This window comes from Saccopteryx bilineata, chromosome 2 (genome assembly GCF_036850765.1).
Source record: "Saccopteryx bilineata isolate mSacBil1 chromosome 2, mSacBil1_pri_phased_curated, whole genome shotgun sequence".
Lineage (NCBI taxonomy): Eukaryota > Metazoa > Chordata > Mammalia > Chiroptera > Emballonuridae > Saccopteryx > Saccopteryx bilineata.
Window position 1 is genome coordinate 276,138,102 of NC_089491.1, and position 15,501 is coordinate 276,153,602.

The following is a 15,501-nucleotide window of genomic DNA, read 5'->3' on the forward strand; positions in this document are numbered from 1 at the left end:
AAGACATGCCTCTGTCAGCAAGAACTGTTCACAATCGTACCATCATGATGGCAGATCTCATTGAGGCAACACAAGTAAAGGACATAAATGCAGCACCATTCTTTTCTCTCACTTTGGATGAGTCAACAGATGTAAGCCATTTATCCCAGTTCAGCGTGGTTGCAAGGTATGCTGTCGGTAACACACTACGTGAGGAAAGTCTTGCTGTTTTGCCTATGAAAGAGACAACAAGAGGGGAGGATTTATTTAAGTCTTTCACTGAATTCACTAAAGAAAAAAAATCTACCAATGGATGTACTTATTTCGGTGTGTACTGATGGTGCTCCATGCATGGTGGGGAAAAACAGGATTCGTAGCACTTCTTCGTGAACATGAAAAGAGACCCATCCTAATTTTTTACTGCATCCTACATCAGAAGGCACTTTGTGCTCAGATTTGTGGCAAGCAGCTTGGTGAGGTGATGTCACTGGTCATTCGGGTGGTCAACTTTATTGTTGCCCGAGCTTTAAATGATCGCCAGTTTAAAACACTGCTGGATGAAGTTGGGAATAATTATCCTGGTCTGCTTCTGCACAGCAATGTGTGTTGGTTGTCAAGAGGGAAGGTGCTCAGCCGTTTTGCAGCTTGTCTGAGCGAAATCCGGACTTTTCTTGAAATGAAAAACGTCAAACATCCTGAATTAGCTAACACTGAGTGGCTCCTGAAGTTCTACTATCTCGTGGACATGACTGAACATCTGAACCAGCTCAGTGTGAAAATGCAAGGCGTTAGAAATACATACAGTCTTATCCCTTCAACAAACAGTGTTTGCATTTGAAAACAAGCCGGAACTCTTCATCTCCGACATTGAAACAGGTCGTTTACTACACTTTGAAAAACTGGGAGAGTTTAAAGATGCATGCACAGCAAGTGACCCTGCTCAACATCTTGATCTCCAGCAGCTAGTGGGCTTCACATCTAATCTCAAGTCATTCAAAGTGCTCTTTGGAGAATTTCTTTAGTGCGCTCGTCTTTTTTAGTTCATCACCCAACCACACGAGTGTGCAGTGGACAGTGCCAACCTGACTTACATCCCCGGTGTCTCCGTCAGATTTTTAACTACAAGCTGCTGACCTGAAGGCCTCAGACATGTGGGTGAATAAGTTCAAGTCATTGAATGAAGATTTGGAAAGACTTGCACGATAGCAAGCAGAGTTGGCGAGCAAACACAAGTGGAGAAAAATGAAAAAACTTCAACCGGCGGACCAGCTGATTGTCAAAACTTGGAACGTGCTTCCCGTCACATACCACACACTGCAGTGTGTGAGTATTGCTGTACTGACAATGTTTGGCTCTACGTATGCATGTGAGCAGTCTTTCTCACATCTAAAGAACGTTAAGACCAACCTAAGATCACGTTTAACGGATGGAAGTCTCAACGCCTACATGAAGCTTAACCTCACCACTTATCAACCAGACTACAAAGCCAACAGCAAAACCATGCAGCACCAGAAGTCGCATTAATAGTAGGAAATACTTTATTCATCATTGGTTAGCAACAGTGTAACAACATTATTAAAAAGAATTCAGAGACTTATTGTACTTTAAAAGTGTTGGTCTTAACATAAAATGCACACATTTACTTGTATTTAGTGTTAAATATATTGTATGGCTCTCATGGAATTACATTTTAAAATATGTGGCGTTCATGGCTCTCTCAGCCAAGAAGGTTCCCGACCCCTGCTGTAGTGTTGTTGCTGGTACAGTTACCTCTGCATTGCTTTCTAACCACTACAGCCATACTATTACATCATAAGTGGGCCTCTCATAGGAAATTTTAGACCTGCCAGTTGGTCAGTAGGTGCCTCTCCTGGGATGTGGAGGGAGAGCCCATGTTCACTTAAGTAAGAACCGTATTCTGAAGTGTCCATTAATAATGGTTCTGTGTGTAGACTGCTGTTTGAGAAACTCACCTTCCTGTTGTGCATAGGGACCCAGGCTTCCATGCCCTGCATGGGCTCGTGACACGGATCCCAGGTACCTTGGGATTAGTAAACGATATCTGTCCTACCTAGGTGTGAAGGACACTGTTAGCTCAGGAATTAAATTTGAGAATGAAAGCATTTATATTTCATGAAATTGAAATAAGCATCTTAACTGCCCATTTTTAATGAGAATAATTTCCCGCTTTATTGACATGTAATTTCCTGGTGTTGATCTCTTTTGATGGTACAAGTATTTAGATGGTCTGACGAGCTCAGTGTTGGGAAGTGTGGAAGGCGTGACATGATGGAGGTGACCTGGCTATGCATACCCACACAGGCAGTTTGCCTCTAAAAGGAACGGCCCTCCCTCCTGGCTCTGGCCAGACCACGCCCCAGGCTGCAGAGTGGGGCTGTCCTTTACGTGGAGGTGTCAGTGACCTGCGACCACACACTGTCTCGGGAGCAGGGAGGAGGAGCACTCAGGTGCACAAGGAAGGACTGGACAGTGAGCGTGTGGCTTTCTTCAGGTACTCAGAGGGCTGTTTTGGAAGTTGTAAAAACAATTTCCATCTAAGAAACAGGAAGGAAGAAAGATTCTTAAATGCTTGAGAAACTTATCTAAAAATGCACGTTTGGCCATGGCCAGTGGCTCAGTGGATAGTGTTGCATTGGCCTGTCATATGGATGTCCTGGGTTCAATTCCCAATTGGGGCACACAGGAGAAGCAACCGTCTGCTTCTCTCCCCATCCTTCTCCCCCTTCTCTCCATCTTCCCCTCCCACAGCCAGTGGCTCAATTGGTTTGAGCATGACCCTAGGCACTAAGGATAGCTCCATTGGAATGCATCAGCCTCGGGCACTAAAAATAGCTTGGTACTCAAGCATCGGCCCCAGATGGGTTTGCTGGGTGGATCTTGGTCAGGGTACATGCAGGAGTCTATCTCACTATCTCCCCTCCTCTCATCTAAAAAAAATGCACATATATGTTCAAATTTGTACATAACCCCTGAGGACTCACTGCCTCTTGAGCCCCATGATAGCACCCAGCTTAAGGGCCTATTACAATGGTACCTTGAGATACAAGCAGACCAACATACGAATTTTTTTAAGATACGAGCTGCAGCTTGGTCCGTATTTTTGTTTGAGATCCGAGTGAAATTCCGAGATACGGGTTGTGATTTGGGAAGTGCAGCTAGTTGGCACGTTGGTGCACAGGTCCAGTATGGGCAGCACAACACCAGCATCTCGTTCTTTCTCACGTGTCACCCACAGAATCAAGTCGAATCTCGTGCGCTGTACTCGTTCTTGCATCATTTTTGCATTTTTTACTAACTTTTTTTGTGTACTATCATGGGGCCAAAGAAAGTGAGTGTAAAGGACAGTGGTGAGAAGAAGAAGAGAATAATGTCGATAGAAGTAAAGCAAAAAATAATAGAAAAACATGAGCGTGGTGTATGAGTGATTGAACTGGCAAGGCTGTACGACTGCAATACATCTACAGTTTGTACCATCCTTGAAAGGATGCCATCAAAAGCGCAAATCCAGCGAAAGGAACTATAATTCTGTCCCAATTAAGGACAAATATCCATGAAGAAATGGAGAAGCTTCTGCTGGTGTGGGTGAAAGAGAAAGAGCTGGCAGGAGATACAGTGACAGAGACTATAATATGTGAAAAGGCATGTATTATTTACAGCAACTTGAAGAAGAAAGAACCATCAACCTCAAAAGAGGCAGCAGAAGATACGTTTAAGGCAAGTCATTGCTGGTTTGAAAATTTCAAGAAGAGATCTAGCATCTACTCGGTGGTGAGGCATGGTGAAGCTGTGAGTGCTGATGTTAAGTCAGCTGAGGAGTACATCACACGTTTTGCTGTGCTTATTACAAAGGAAGGCTACATCCCTCAGCGAGTGTTCAACTGTGATGAAACAGGATTGTTTTGGGAAAAAATGCCCTGGAGGACTTTCATCACTGCAGAGGAGCAGAAGCTGCCAGGCCATAAACCCATGAAGGACCGTCTGAGCCTTGCATTATGTGCAAATGCTAGCAGTGACTGTAAAGTAAAGCCACTGCTAGTGTATCATTCTGAAAATCCTCGAGCCTTTAAGACTCACAAGATTTTTGCCTGACCAGGTGATGGCACAGTGGACAGAGCATCAGACTGGGATGCAGAGGACCCAGGTTTGAGACCCCAAGGTCGCCAGCTTGAGCACAGGCTCATCTGGTTTGAGCAAAGCTCACCAGCTTGGACCCAAGGTCAATGGCTCAAGCAAGGGGTTACTCGGTCTGCTGAGGCCCACGGTTAAGGCACATATAAGAAAGCAATCAATCAACAACTAAGGTGTCACATCAAAAAACTGATGATTGGTGCTTCTCATCTCTCTCTGTTCCTGTCTGTCTTTCCCTTTCTATCCCTCTCTCTGACTCTGTCTCTGTAAAAAAATAAAAAAGACACAAGAGCCCTGGCCGGTTGGCTCAGCGGTAGAGTGTCGGCCTAGCGTGCGGAGGACCCGGGTTCGATTCCCGGCCAGGGCACACAGGAGAAGCGCCCATTTGCTTCTCCACCCCTCCGCCGTGCTTTCCTCTCTGTCTCTCTCTTTCCCTCCTGCAGCCAAGGCTCCATTGGAGCAAAGATGGCCCGGGCGCTGGGGATGGCTCTGTGGCCTCTGCCTCAGGCGCTAGAGTGGCTCTGGTCGCAATATGGCGACACCCAGGATGGGCAGAGCATCGCTCCCTGGTGGGCAGAGCATCGCCCCATGGTGGGTGTGGGCGCATGCGGGAGTCCGTCTGACTGTCTCTCCCTGTTTCCAGCTTCAGAAAAATGAAAAAAAAAAAAAAGAAAGACACAAGATTCTTAAAGAAAAACTGCAGTTTATGTGGCGCACCAATGCTAGGGCATGGGTTACGCGGCAGTTTTTTATTGAATGGGTAAATCTCGTCTTTGGTCCTGCAGTGAAGAAATATCTTCAAGAAAATAAATTCCCGATGAAAGCATTATTAATCCTTGAAAATGCTCCAGCCCACCCACCTGGTCTTGAAGATGACATTCTCAATGAGTTCAAATTCGTGAAAGTCCTCTACCTCCCACCCAACACGACTTCAATCTTGCAACCTAGGGATCAGCAGGTCATTTCTAACTTTAAGAAGCTTTACACAAAGCACTTGTTCCACCACTGCTTTGAGGTGACTGAGAATACAAATCTAACCTTTTGAGAGTTTTGGAAAGATCACTACAACATCATGATATGTTTACGCATTATTGACTTGGCATGGCAAGAGGTTACAAGAACCTTGAACTCAGCATGGAAAACATTATGGCCTGATGTCGCAGACAGAGACTTCGAAGGATTCAAACCAGTGACCAAGACTGAGGGAGAAGCGTTGGAGGAGATTGTGTCCCTCGGAAAGTCTGTGGGTCTGGAGGTAGATGAGGGTGACATAAATGAGCTCATCGAGGAACATGAGGAGGGACTCTTAACTGAGGAGTTGAAGGAGCTACAGATGGTGCAACATACAAAGGTTCTGCAAGAGATTAGTAGTGAGGAGGAGGTAGAGTCAGAGGAAGTGATTTCTACAAGTGAAATTAAAGACATGCTGGCAATGTGGGAGAAGCTTTCAAGTTTCATTGAAAAGAAACACCCAGAAAAAGTTTCAACTGGTCGTGCTTCAGCACTTTTTAATGACACTTGTCTGTCACATTTCCATAACATTTTAAAAGGCAGTCAAAAGCAAACCTCTTTGGATAGATTTTTATTCAAAAATCCTGCAAGTGAAAGTGCCAAAAGTGCAGCCAAAAAGGCAAAAACAGATGATTAAATGGAAAATACGTAATGTTAAGCTTAGGTTAAATTTAAAGTTAAGAAAGTGCATTTTTTTTACAATTAAGTTTCTGTGGTTTCATTTTAAGTAAAGAAAGTGCAGTTTTAGTTTAAAGAAAATGCAGTTTTAACTTACATTTAGTGTTAAGAAAGTACAGTTTTAGTTTACAGGTCTACAGTGCCTGCATCCCTTCCTCCCTCCCTCCCTCCTCCGCCATTCACCTCCGTTAGCCACACTTGTCTGTCTCCAAGGTAAGAATACAGTACTAAATAACACTTTTTTCTTTCATTTCATATATTTTGTTATGCATTGGTAAAGTATACATTGTGTGTTTCTTAATTAAAAACATGTCTTTCATAATTTAGGATAGTTTGGGGATGTTTCACAGGGCTGGAACGGATTAAATCTATTTCAGTTATTTTAAATGGGAGAAATTTGATATATGAGTTGCCTGACTTATGAGCTCGGTTACAGAACGAATTCAACTCGTATCTCAAGGTACCACTGTATGTAGAAATATGTTGAATTGGTGCAAACACAGATTGCGTCCCGTGAGTTCGGCACAGAGCTGGAGGGGCCTGCCTTGGTCAGTGAGTTTTTGCTCCCACATAATATCACAGAACTGAGAATTGCACTGAGTGCCTGTGACTGGGCAGGGCCACAGTAAAACCAGGGCTGTGTCTGTGTTTCCAATCCTGTTGCCAGGAGCCAGGAGGGCAGGTTGGTAACGTGAACGTGTTTTCTCCTAGCCGCCCACTGCCAAGATGCACGCCATCATCGAGCGCACCGCCCGCTTTGTGTGCAGACAGGGGGCGCAGTTTGAGATCATGTTGAAAGCCAGGCAGGCCCGGAACTCGCAGTTCGACTTCCTGCGCTTCGACCACTACCTCAACCCCTATTACAAGTTCATCCAGAAAGCCATGAAGGAGGGGCGCTACCCAGTGCTGGCGGAGAGCAGGAGCGAGGAGAAGCAGAGTACGTGAGGCCCCCGGCCCAACTGCGCGGTTGGGAAGGAGCTCCAGGGAGGTTTGGGGCTGGCCGTCTCCATGGGCCAGCGGGCACCATGGGGCGGGTGCTCAGAACCCACATGTGCGCAGCCCGCTGGAGGTGGGGGGCAGTGCTGCACGCCACACCCTCGGGGGTGCCACGGAGCTCTTGATAAGGCAGGAGAGGGATTCGGATCTTAATTAACATTTTTATGGATGGGTGAACTGTAATTAAATATCAATGCTATCAGAGCAGACAGTCTAGGCTGGGGATTTTCAGCCTGATTTATCTCATGGTACACATAAACTAATTAGTGAAATTGGCGCACCAAGAAAAGAGGTGTGACTTTGATTTGTTCACACCAGACAGCTCTTGCTGTTTGGAGTGTCATCATGTTTTTATTTGACAATCTGAGGGAAAAGAGGTCAGTACCCCTGACTAAACAGTCAGGTATTGCTGGTTTTAAAAATTCCTGTGGCACACGGTTGAAAATCACCGGTCTATGCTGAAGACTGTGGTCCCTCCCCTAGCCCCATTTGTCCGTTCAGTGTTTCCAGAGAAAGCAGCATGTTCCCGTGGTTCTGGGCCAGGGCATGCATGGAAGGGACGTGCTCATTTACTCTCATTTGACTTGTCTCTGCCTTAAGCTTTTGTCCTTTTAACAGGGTCTCAGTTTGGAATTCTCACAGTGAACTGTTTTGAACACTCACAGACAGCAGTCTGCGATGTCTGCGTTGCGTTTTTTTCTCTTCAGCAGAAGCATGGTTTTTGAAAGCAGTTGTATAAATGTTATGGCAGCTTCAATGCTGCTTGTAGCTTTAAGAATACTTGTTGCTGTTATTTTACGTTTTAAAAATCTATGAAATTTTCAGCTTTTTTCCCCCTGAAAAATTAAAATACATACACAACAGCCGTGGACTTGTGGGTGCTGACGATTTCGCCCCCGCCCCCCCTTGGCTTTCTACGGAGCACCTTGGTGGTGGCCCGACAGGACTGTTTTCCCGAGGTGTGCTTGGGCTGAGGACCCAGGAAGGTGCACAGACAGTTCTGCTCTCGTCCATGCCGAGTCTCCATGGGGCTTGTTGGTACCTCTTCTCTGCAGCACCAGAGCCTGAAACATGCTTTTTTTTTTCAGAGTCGGGGGTCAGCTCGGACAACGAGGACGAGGATGACGAGGGTGATGGGAGCTACCTGCACCCATCTCTCTTTGCTTCCAAGAAGTGCAACCGCCTGGAGGAGCTGATGAAGGTGTGAGCAACGTCGTTGTCCCGAAACAGAGCTCTGCCTGTTGAATTTCAGAAGGTTGCTTGGCAGGCCCTCCTTTTGTACAGTGGCTGTGCCTTGTTACTGTCGAGGTCTATTTAGTGATTTTGGTTTTCACTTGGTAGCAAAAAGTTTGCTTTTGTTTATTTCTTACATACCCCGTTTTATAAAATCCATGAGCAGATTATTTTCACTTATTGTACCTGTGCCTTTGGGATGTTTAGAATGAATAGAATGTCGGTTAAGACTTGGAGGTTCTGCTGTTTGCAGAGTTCATTGTGGTAGGACCGGTTTCCTAGGTCTCCTGAGCATGTGCCATAGAAGCGGTCTCCTGCCCAGAAACTTAAAGTGTCACTAAGGACAAGTTTTCCTTTTGCTCCTGCTGCTGCTGTTATTGTAAGGGAGTCACTCAGCGGTGTCAGTGTATGGCATGAGAGCAGGGGTCCCCAAGACCTGAGCATGTATCACAGCATCCTGTTGCGTGGCTGACCCCAGGAGGGGGTGACCGCGGATCAGTTGGACTTTAAAAGCAACTGGTGATTAAAAATCAGACATTTCCCTGAGGAATGGTCATTTCCAGTTGTGAGTGGATTTGGACACTCAAACTGTGTCGGTAGCAGTCTAGTCCTGGTTATTTCTCCTTCCTGTCCTTAGTGCTTGTTAAGAGGATTGAAGCCATTGTTTGTCTACTCAGTTTTTCTGCAGATCAGAGGCAGCCAGGGCACTGGGCCGGTCAGGGTGTGTGCGCGCGCGGGTGTGTGTGCACGCATGAGCTGAGGATTTCCTGGAGCGTCCACTGGGTTCCAGAGTTGAGCTGAGCCTTCTTGCCACAGAGAGCTGAGTGACTTGGAGGCAGATAATGGGCTGACCGACCTCCCCTCTCTCCACAGCCTCTGAAGGTGGTGGACCCAGATCATCCCCTTGCCGTGCTGGTCCGCAAAGCCCAGGCCGACAGCCCTGCACTCACCCCCACCGCAGCGGACGGCGCGGCTACGCAGCCCTCCCAGGTGGAGTACGCCGCTGACTGTGAGTACCTCACCGTGCCTCCCTCTTGCCTGCACCAGCAGCAGGGCGTAGCCAGCAGGGTCCTGGGCGGTGCGGAGTAGGCAGCCAGGTCTGGTGGCAGAGCTTGGGGACCAGAGTCCCCTGCATCTTCATGCTTAGCTGCCAAGCATGCGGCCTCATCCTCTTGCTTGTCGGCACTGCCAGCGTCGGCTCTGCACTCTGGGAAGTACAAAGAGGAGGGTGGGGGGTGGGGTGCTAGCTGACGGCCCTTCTAGAGACCTCCCCAGAGCCGTACCTGGGGCTTCCTTCAGCCCGCGTGGACCAGGACACTGTCCTGTGGCCCTCTTGGCCTGCAGCAAAGCCTGGGAAGTGTGGCTGCCCTAAACAAAACCAGTTATGTTGAGAACGGGGAGTGGACACTGGTGGATGTGTAGGGTATCTGCGTGTCACGTCCTTCAAAGACACGCCCCGCAGAACCTGGGACAGCTTCCACCCGTCCCTGGCTGCGGTCTTGTCTCTAGTTACGTGTGGATTATTCATGGAGGATAGATATTGACGTCCTGTTCAGGGAATCATGTGAAAGTACTTAACCTTGGTCTCCCTGTCAGGTGTGTCTAAGTAACCCCCCTTGAGGCTGAGGGAGAGGAGGGCTGGCTGTGAGCACAGCCACCAGGGCTCCATTGTTCAGCCTCCTCCACATTGGGACCTAACCTGATGAGTCCACTTAGAGAGCTGTCACCCACGGATGGAGACAGGAGGTCAGCCCAACACCCGCTCTCTGCATAAGCCACTCGGCCCGGGCCCATGCCAGGCTCACAGGTGGCGGTGTCTCTGCCTGCCCCACAGCCCCGGCATCCGTCATGTGTCACTTTGATGCGCTCAGTCAACGTTCCCAGACATTAAATGTCAATTACTGAGTGAATCTAACGCGTGTCCTAAAAAATTCTCTTGAAGTACAGATCAAGTCCAGTCGTGTTTCTTTGGGCATTAAAAACAAAGAGCAGGTCTGGCCTCACACAGCTGCCTGTGACCTGGTGGTCAGGTTCCACAGCCGAGCCTGATGCAGAAATCAGACCCGGGTTACCCTACAGCTGAGGCCCCTGTCGACCCTGACACCCTGCTCATAGTGGGCAGGGTTTATGTGGGCAGCTGTACCCATGACCGGGCTCAGGGCTGACCAGGAGGTGCTGCTTTCATCTCCCATCTGTCCAGGTGAGAGTTCAGAGTGGAGCCTCTCTGACCAGTGTTTTTCAGCTGCCTCTGGTGCCAGTCTATGAAAGAGTTAGCCACCTATTATTGTATGAGGATGACAGACCCAGTGACCTTAGTTGAATTTGCTGATGCTTGGGGTGACTTCGGCCTTAGTGGTCCCCGAAATAATTCTCCTATTTTCACTTGATCCCAAGTGTGTAGAGGTTGAAAGCCACTCTGACTCTGGCTTTTCAAACCTGTCTTGCATCCCATGGGTTAACTGCAGTCCTTGTCCTTCTGCTGGGTCCTTGAACTGTTAAACTTCTCTGCCCAGCGAAGGAATATCAGTCAGGGCAAGTGAGCACAGCTGATCACTCGTGTGCATGTGGCTAAATGCTGCAGTCGGTGATGGTGTCCGTAGTCCTGCGGGACGGGGGGCTGGGGGGGTGGGCAGAGCTGACAGTTGGTGGCTGCAAGTGGCTGCTGGGACATGGAGTCACCACAGCCCCACAGTCGGATTCCTGATTGGGAATTGCAGGTTCCAAGACTCTCACCACAGTCCTTCCTGTGACCCAGCAGGGGCCCCAGAGGCCAAGATGAGCCGGGGGAGAGTCTTGTCCTTGCTCTGAGCACACTCTGCCATCCAGCCCACAGCTATGACGTCCTGGCTGCCCACCTGACCCACAGTCCCCAGCCAGAAGTGCTCCAGTGGGGGCATTGTCAGCAACCACCGCTTCTTCTCAGTGAAACTTGGTGTGACAACTGCCTTCTCCCTCACACCGTGGGAGAGCAGCAGGGCATCAGGGAATCTTGCCTGCTGTTGGGTTAGACACGTGCCCTGTGAGGACCAGCCTTGGTCTGACCTGTTCCACCCAGTGAGGGTGCAGAGTTGGTGCAGACAGGGCCAGGGCCAATTCCACACGCACTGGCCGTGCCAGAGGGCAGGGGCCCAGCTCCAGGTTTTCCAGCACGTTGAGATCAAACGCCTGTTCACAGATATCGGCAGGAACTCCTGTCTTATAAAGATACAGGACAGTCCTGCCGCTCACAGGTGTCTACCCGCATCCAGCCTCTGCTGTGGAGGCAGGAGGGGTTGTGGTGCAGGCAGCGGGACTGGGCAGTGCTGAGGTGCTCTCAGACTGCTCACGGTAGTCAGTGTGCAGAGGTGGAAACCTGGTGGGCACTGTCCCCTCTTCTGTGAGCATGGGCCCTTAGGGTCACTTTGTCAGCCACCTATCCAGGTCCCTGGGAAACTGGTCCTGGTTTTCAGAAGAGCCATGGGCTAGCACTTGGGCTGTAGGTCAGAAGGACCTCTAGCAGAAGTAAGTGTTAATGCCTGCATCAGGTTCTCAGAGTGGCTGCTCTTACCTGTGGTTGTCTAGAAAATGGCGAGCAAGAACATGAAAGATTTGGAAGAGGCACAGTATAGGGAGATGTGCCTGTCAGATCATGTGGGACGTAACCTGGAAGACCTCCTGGGGCCTCATAGCTGTTGGCTGCACGAAATGTGCTGTGTACACACCTGAAACATCATCTTACCTAAGATAAAGGTACGCACATGAAAGTGAGCCATTGCCCATCCTGGGATGTGGGGCCACAGCCAGCTGCTGTGGGAGAGCTTCTTGCTTCCAGTGGACCAGATGAGGCATGGCAAGCAAGCACCAGGGACCGTGGAAGCGAAATTTTAAGTCTGCTTTATGTTATGTTATAGCTTTTGCGGCTATTTTTCCCTTCTCTAGGTCCACAACAGTTTGTGTTTGTTTTTAGGTGAGAATAGGAGAGAGAGAGAAACTCTCACATGTACCCTGACTGGGATCCACCCGGCCACACTGGGCCAGAGCTTGAATACTGAGCTGTTTTAGCACCTCAGGCTGATGTACTCCAACTGGACTATCCTCACTGCCCAGGGCCATACTCGAACCAGTCTGAGCCACTGGTTGCAGGAAGGGAAGAAGGAGAGAAGGGGGAGAGGGAGGAGGGAGAAGCTGATGGTTGCTTCTCCTGTGTGTCCTGACTGGGGATCAAACCCAGGACATCTATACGCCATGCTGACACTCTGTCCCCTGAGCCACTGGCCAGGGCCTCCACAGCAGTTTCTAAGCAATTGACCTCTCTTTCTGCCTTTACGAGGGATTCCGTTTCTTTTTTTTTTTTTTTTTTTTTTTTTTTACAGAGACAGAGAGTGAGTCAGAGAGGGATAGACAGGGACAGACAGACAGGAACGGAGAAAGATGAGAAGCATCAATCATTAGTTTTTCATTGTGCGTTGCAACACCTTAGTTGTTCATTGATTGCTTTCTCATATGTGCCTTGACCGTGGGCCTTCAGCAGACCAAGTAGCCCCTTGCTGGAGCCAGTAGCATTGGGTTCAAGCTGGTGGGCTTTTGCTCAAACCAGATGAGCCCGTGCTCAAGCTGGCGACCTCGGGGTCTCGAACCTGGGTCCTCTGCATCCCAGTCCGACGCTCTATCCACTGCGCCACCGCCTGGTCAGGCGGATTCCGTTTCATTTTCACAGGAACAGTACTTCTCACTCAGATTTTATCTGTTGGCCTAAGTTTTTATTAAATACACAGTTACAGTAAGGTTCACTGGAAAAACATAGTTTCAGACAAAAACTGCTGGTAAAAGCCGAGAGGCCCAGCTGTCTACAGAGGCGTGGCTGTGTCCTTGTGTGCTTGGTGGTCAGGGCGCCGCATGTGCAGAATGAGTGCGGACCCCAAGACAGTGTTCAGTATGAGGAAGTGCCTAGGACAGGAGGCACCAACCAGCAGAGAGCAGCGTTCATCTCTTAACGCAAAGTCACTTCCAGATGAAATGGCTGGGTGTGAAAATTCTCTGGAAATAAGGATACTTTAACAGATAAAGGGTCATCTATTTTAAGCCAACACATTCAACTAATGGAAAAATAAAACTGTTGAGAAAGCAGAAAAAAATAACATACAAACGGCTTTTGCAATCAGGTCAGAAAAAAACCCACAATTCAATAGAAAAATAGCTCTACAGTCAAGTAGGAAAAAGTAATGCAGTGGTCCCTTGTCTATCACAGGGGTTAGGTTTCAGAACCTTTGTGATAGGCAAAAATCTGCAAAGCAGCAACTTTATGTTTATTACTTATTTAAGGCTTTATAAACCTTCCCCACACTCTTACAAACCTTTCCCACACTTATTTGGCTTATTTTATGGCAAAAATAAAATAATACACAAAAATACCTATATACTGCAAAATTCCACGATATAGCGAAAAATCCGTGATACAAAATTAGATATATACAATTTTTAAATCCACAATACGGAAAGCTAAAATCACAAGCTAAAAGTGAACTGCATTATGGCGAGGGACGACTGTAATCCAATAGAAAAGTGAACTGTGGCATGAATAGTTCTCCAAGGCAAAGTGACCACACCTTTCTGTGGCTCCCTGCTCAGATGGCCTTGTGCCCATGGCTTTAAGCACTAACCTCCTCAGGAGGTGACTTCCCGTGTTCCACAGACAAAGCCTGGCAGACTTAAGGAGATCACGGGACTTGCAGCAGGAAGTGCGCATGCAGGCACACAGAATGCACTGGAATCGTGAGTCTTAGGACAAAATTGCAATTTCTGAGCTATTGAAATGTTATTTCACATAAAAAGTTTGAAATTCTTAGTCAGTTACAGAGATTAAATAAAAGAAACAGGTGCCTTGCTTATTCAGATGTGCTATCACAAAGCATGGAGCAGGGTGACAGGACTTGGGTAGCAGGTGGGGTACAGGTTTGTACGCCACGAGGAGGGTGAGCTGGCATTTGCCAGGACCCAAAATGCAGACCTTTGACTCAGGGTTCCCACTGTCTACGAGTGTGTATGCGCAGATGGAACTACACTTACTCTAAGCAAGGTATGTCCTTTGCAGGAGGACTGCAGGGGGTGCAGGGAGAGAGCAGGATGCTCTGGGGACACCCCGAGGCTGCCTGGGGAGGGAGAGAGATGCAGGAGAGCAGTCAGACGTGAGGGCACCAACCTTGCTTCCTGTGGGCCTCCCTAACTAGACAGGGTCCTGTCAGAAGAAGACTGGAGGCCAAGGCCTAACCCCTTCCCACACACCTGCTCTGCTGGAACCACTGACCCTCTCAGGATAGTGCAGCTGACCTGATGCTCCTTGTGAAACTAAATAATATCCTGAGTTCATGCTCTGTGAGTCTGGACTTTTTAGTTTGCAGTCCCCGGGCCGTTTTGTCTGCCCTTGGGAACAGCAGTCCCTGCGCCAGTCCACAGGCCGACTGCCCACCTGCTGACCCATCACAGGGCTGAGTCACCAGGCTCCTTCTTTCCATGTTGCTAGGTGTTTGATGATCACCTGAGGGTGTGTGCCAGCCTGCTTGGTCATGCACTTTCTGCTGATCAGAGATCTTCCTCGCTTTTGGCAGCCTAGGGAGAAAAGCATCTATTTTTATTTAAGCCAAATTTTATCTGGAAACTTTTTTAAGTTGAGATATTGAAAACTAAACATTTCTCTGACCCGTCTGCCTGACAATGAACTGTTTTTAATGCTCTTTGTGTTCTGTGATGATTTAGTTATCTTCTGCTGTTCAGCTATAAATCCTTGCTGAAGAGTCTAATAAATAAAGTTAATTGTGCAGGAAGCAATAATGCTGAAATACTGCCCAATATCATACATATTATGTGGTTTTTCAAAAATAAAAAGCTAACTTCATTTTTTAAAAATGTCTCATTCTATAAATAGCATAAGTGAAATTAAACCACATTATGTGGTCAGACTTGCTATTTTCTTCTATTCTTTAAATTTGGTTTGGTTGTTGTGTGTATGCTGTTTCCTTTTTTTTCCTGCAAAATTGTGACCTTGAAGTGCTTTACTTACCTTCCAGACCATTTTAAATGGCCCCGTCCCTTGTCTTCTGGTGGTTTTGTTGCCTTTCTCTGAAGTAGAAGAAAGTAAGTGTTACCCCAAACCCCCCACCATCCAGAAATAGCCATTTTTACACATTAGATGAATGTCAATGACACAGTGGAAAAAACTGAGATAATGATAATAAAGAGGAAAAAGAAGCTCACAGCTAGAGAATTCAGAGAGAATCATTTTGTAAAAAAAAAAATTTATTGCCCTGGCTGGTTGGCTCAGTGGTAGAGCGTCGGCCTGGCATGCAGAAGTCCCGGGTTTGATTCCCGGCCAGGGCACACAGGAGTAGCGCCTATCTGCTTCTCCACCCCTCCCCCTCTCCTTCCTCTCTGTCTCTCTCTTCCCCTCCCGCAGCAGAGGCTCCATTGGAGCAAAGATGG

The 15,501-nt window shown here is 47.9% G+C and overlaps 1 protein-coding gene across 3 annotated transcripts in view; it reads left to right on the forward strand.

Moving 5' to 3' along the window:
* SFSWAP (splicing factor SWAP) overlaps positions 1-15,501 on the forward strand; it is a 55,355-nt gene that overhangs the window by 11,587 nt on the left and 28,267 nt on the right. For all 3 annotated transcript variants that reach the window (XM_066260856.1, XM_066260857.1, XM_066260858.1), the window contains 3 exons: positions 6,529-6,754; positions 7,902-8,014; positions 8,920-9,055. In XM_066260856.1, coding sequence (XP_066116953.1) covers positions 6,529-6,754; positions 7,902-8,014; positions 8,920-9,055 — 475 coding nt within the window. The remainder of the gene's footprint in view (positions 1-6,528; positions 6,755-7,901; positions 8,015-8,919; positions 9,056-15,501) is intronic.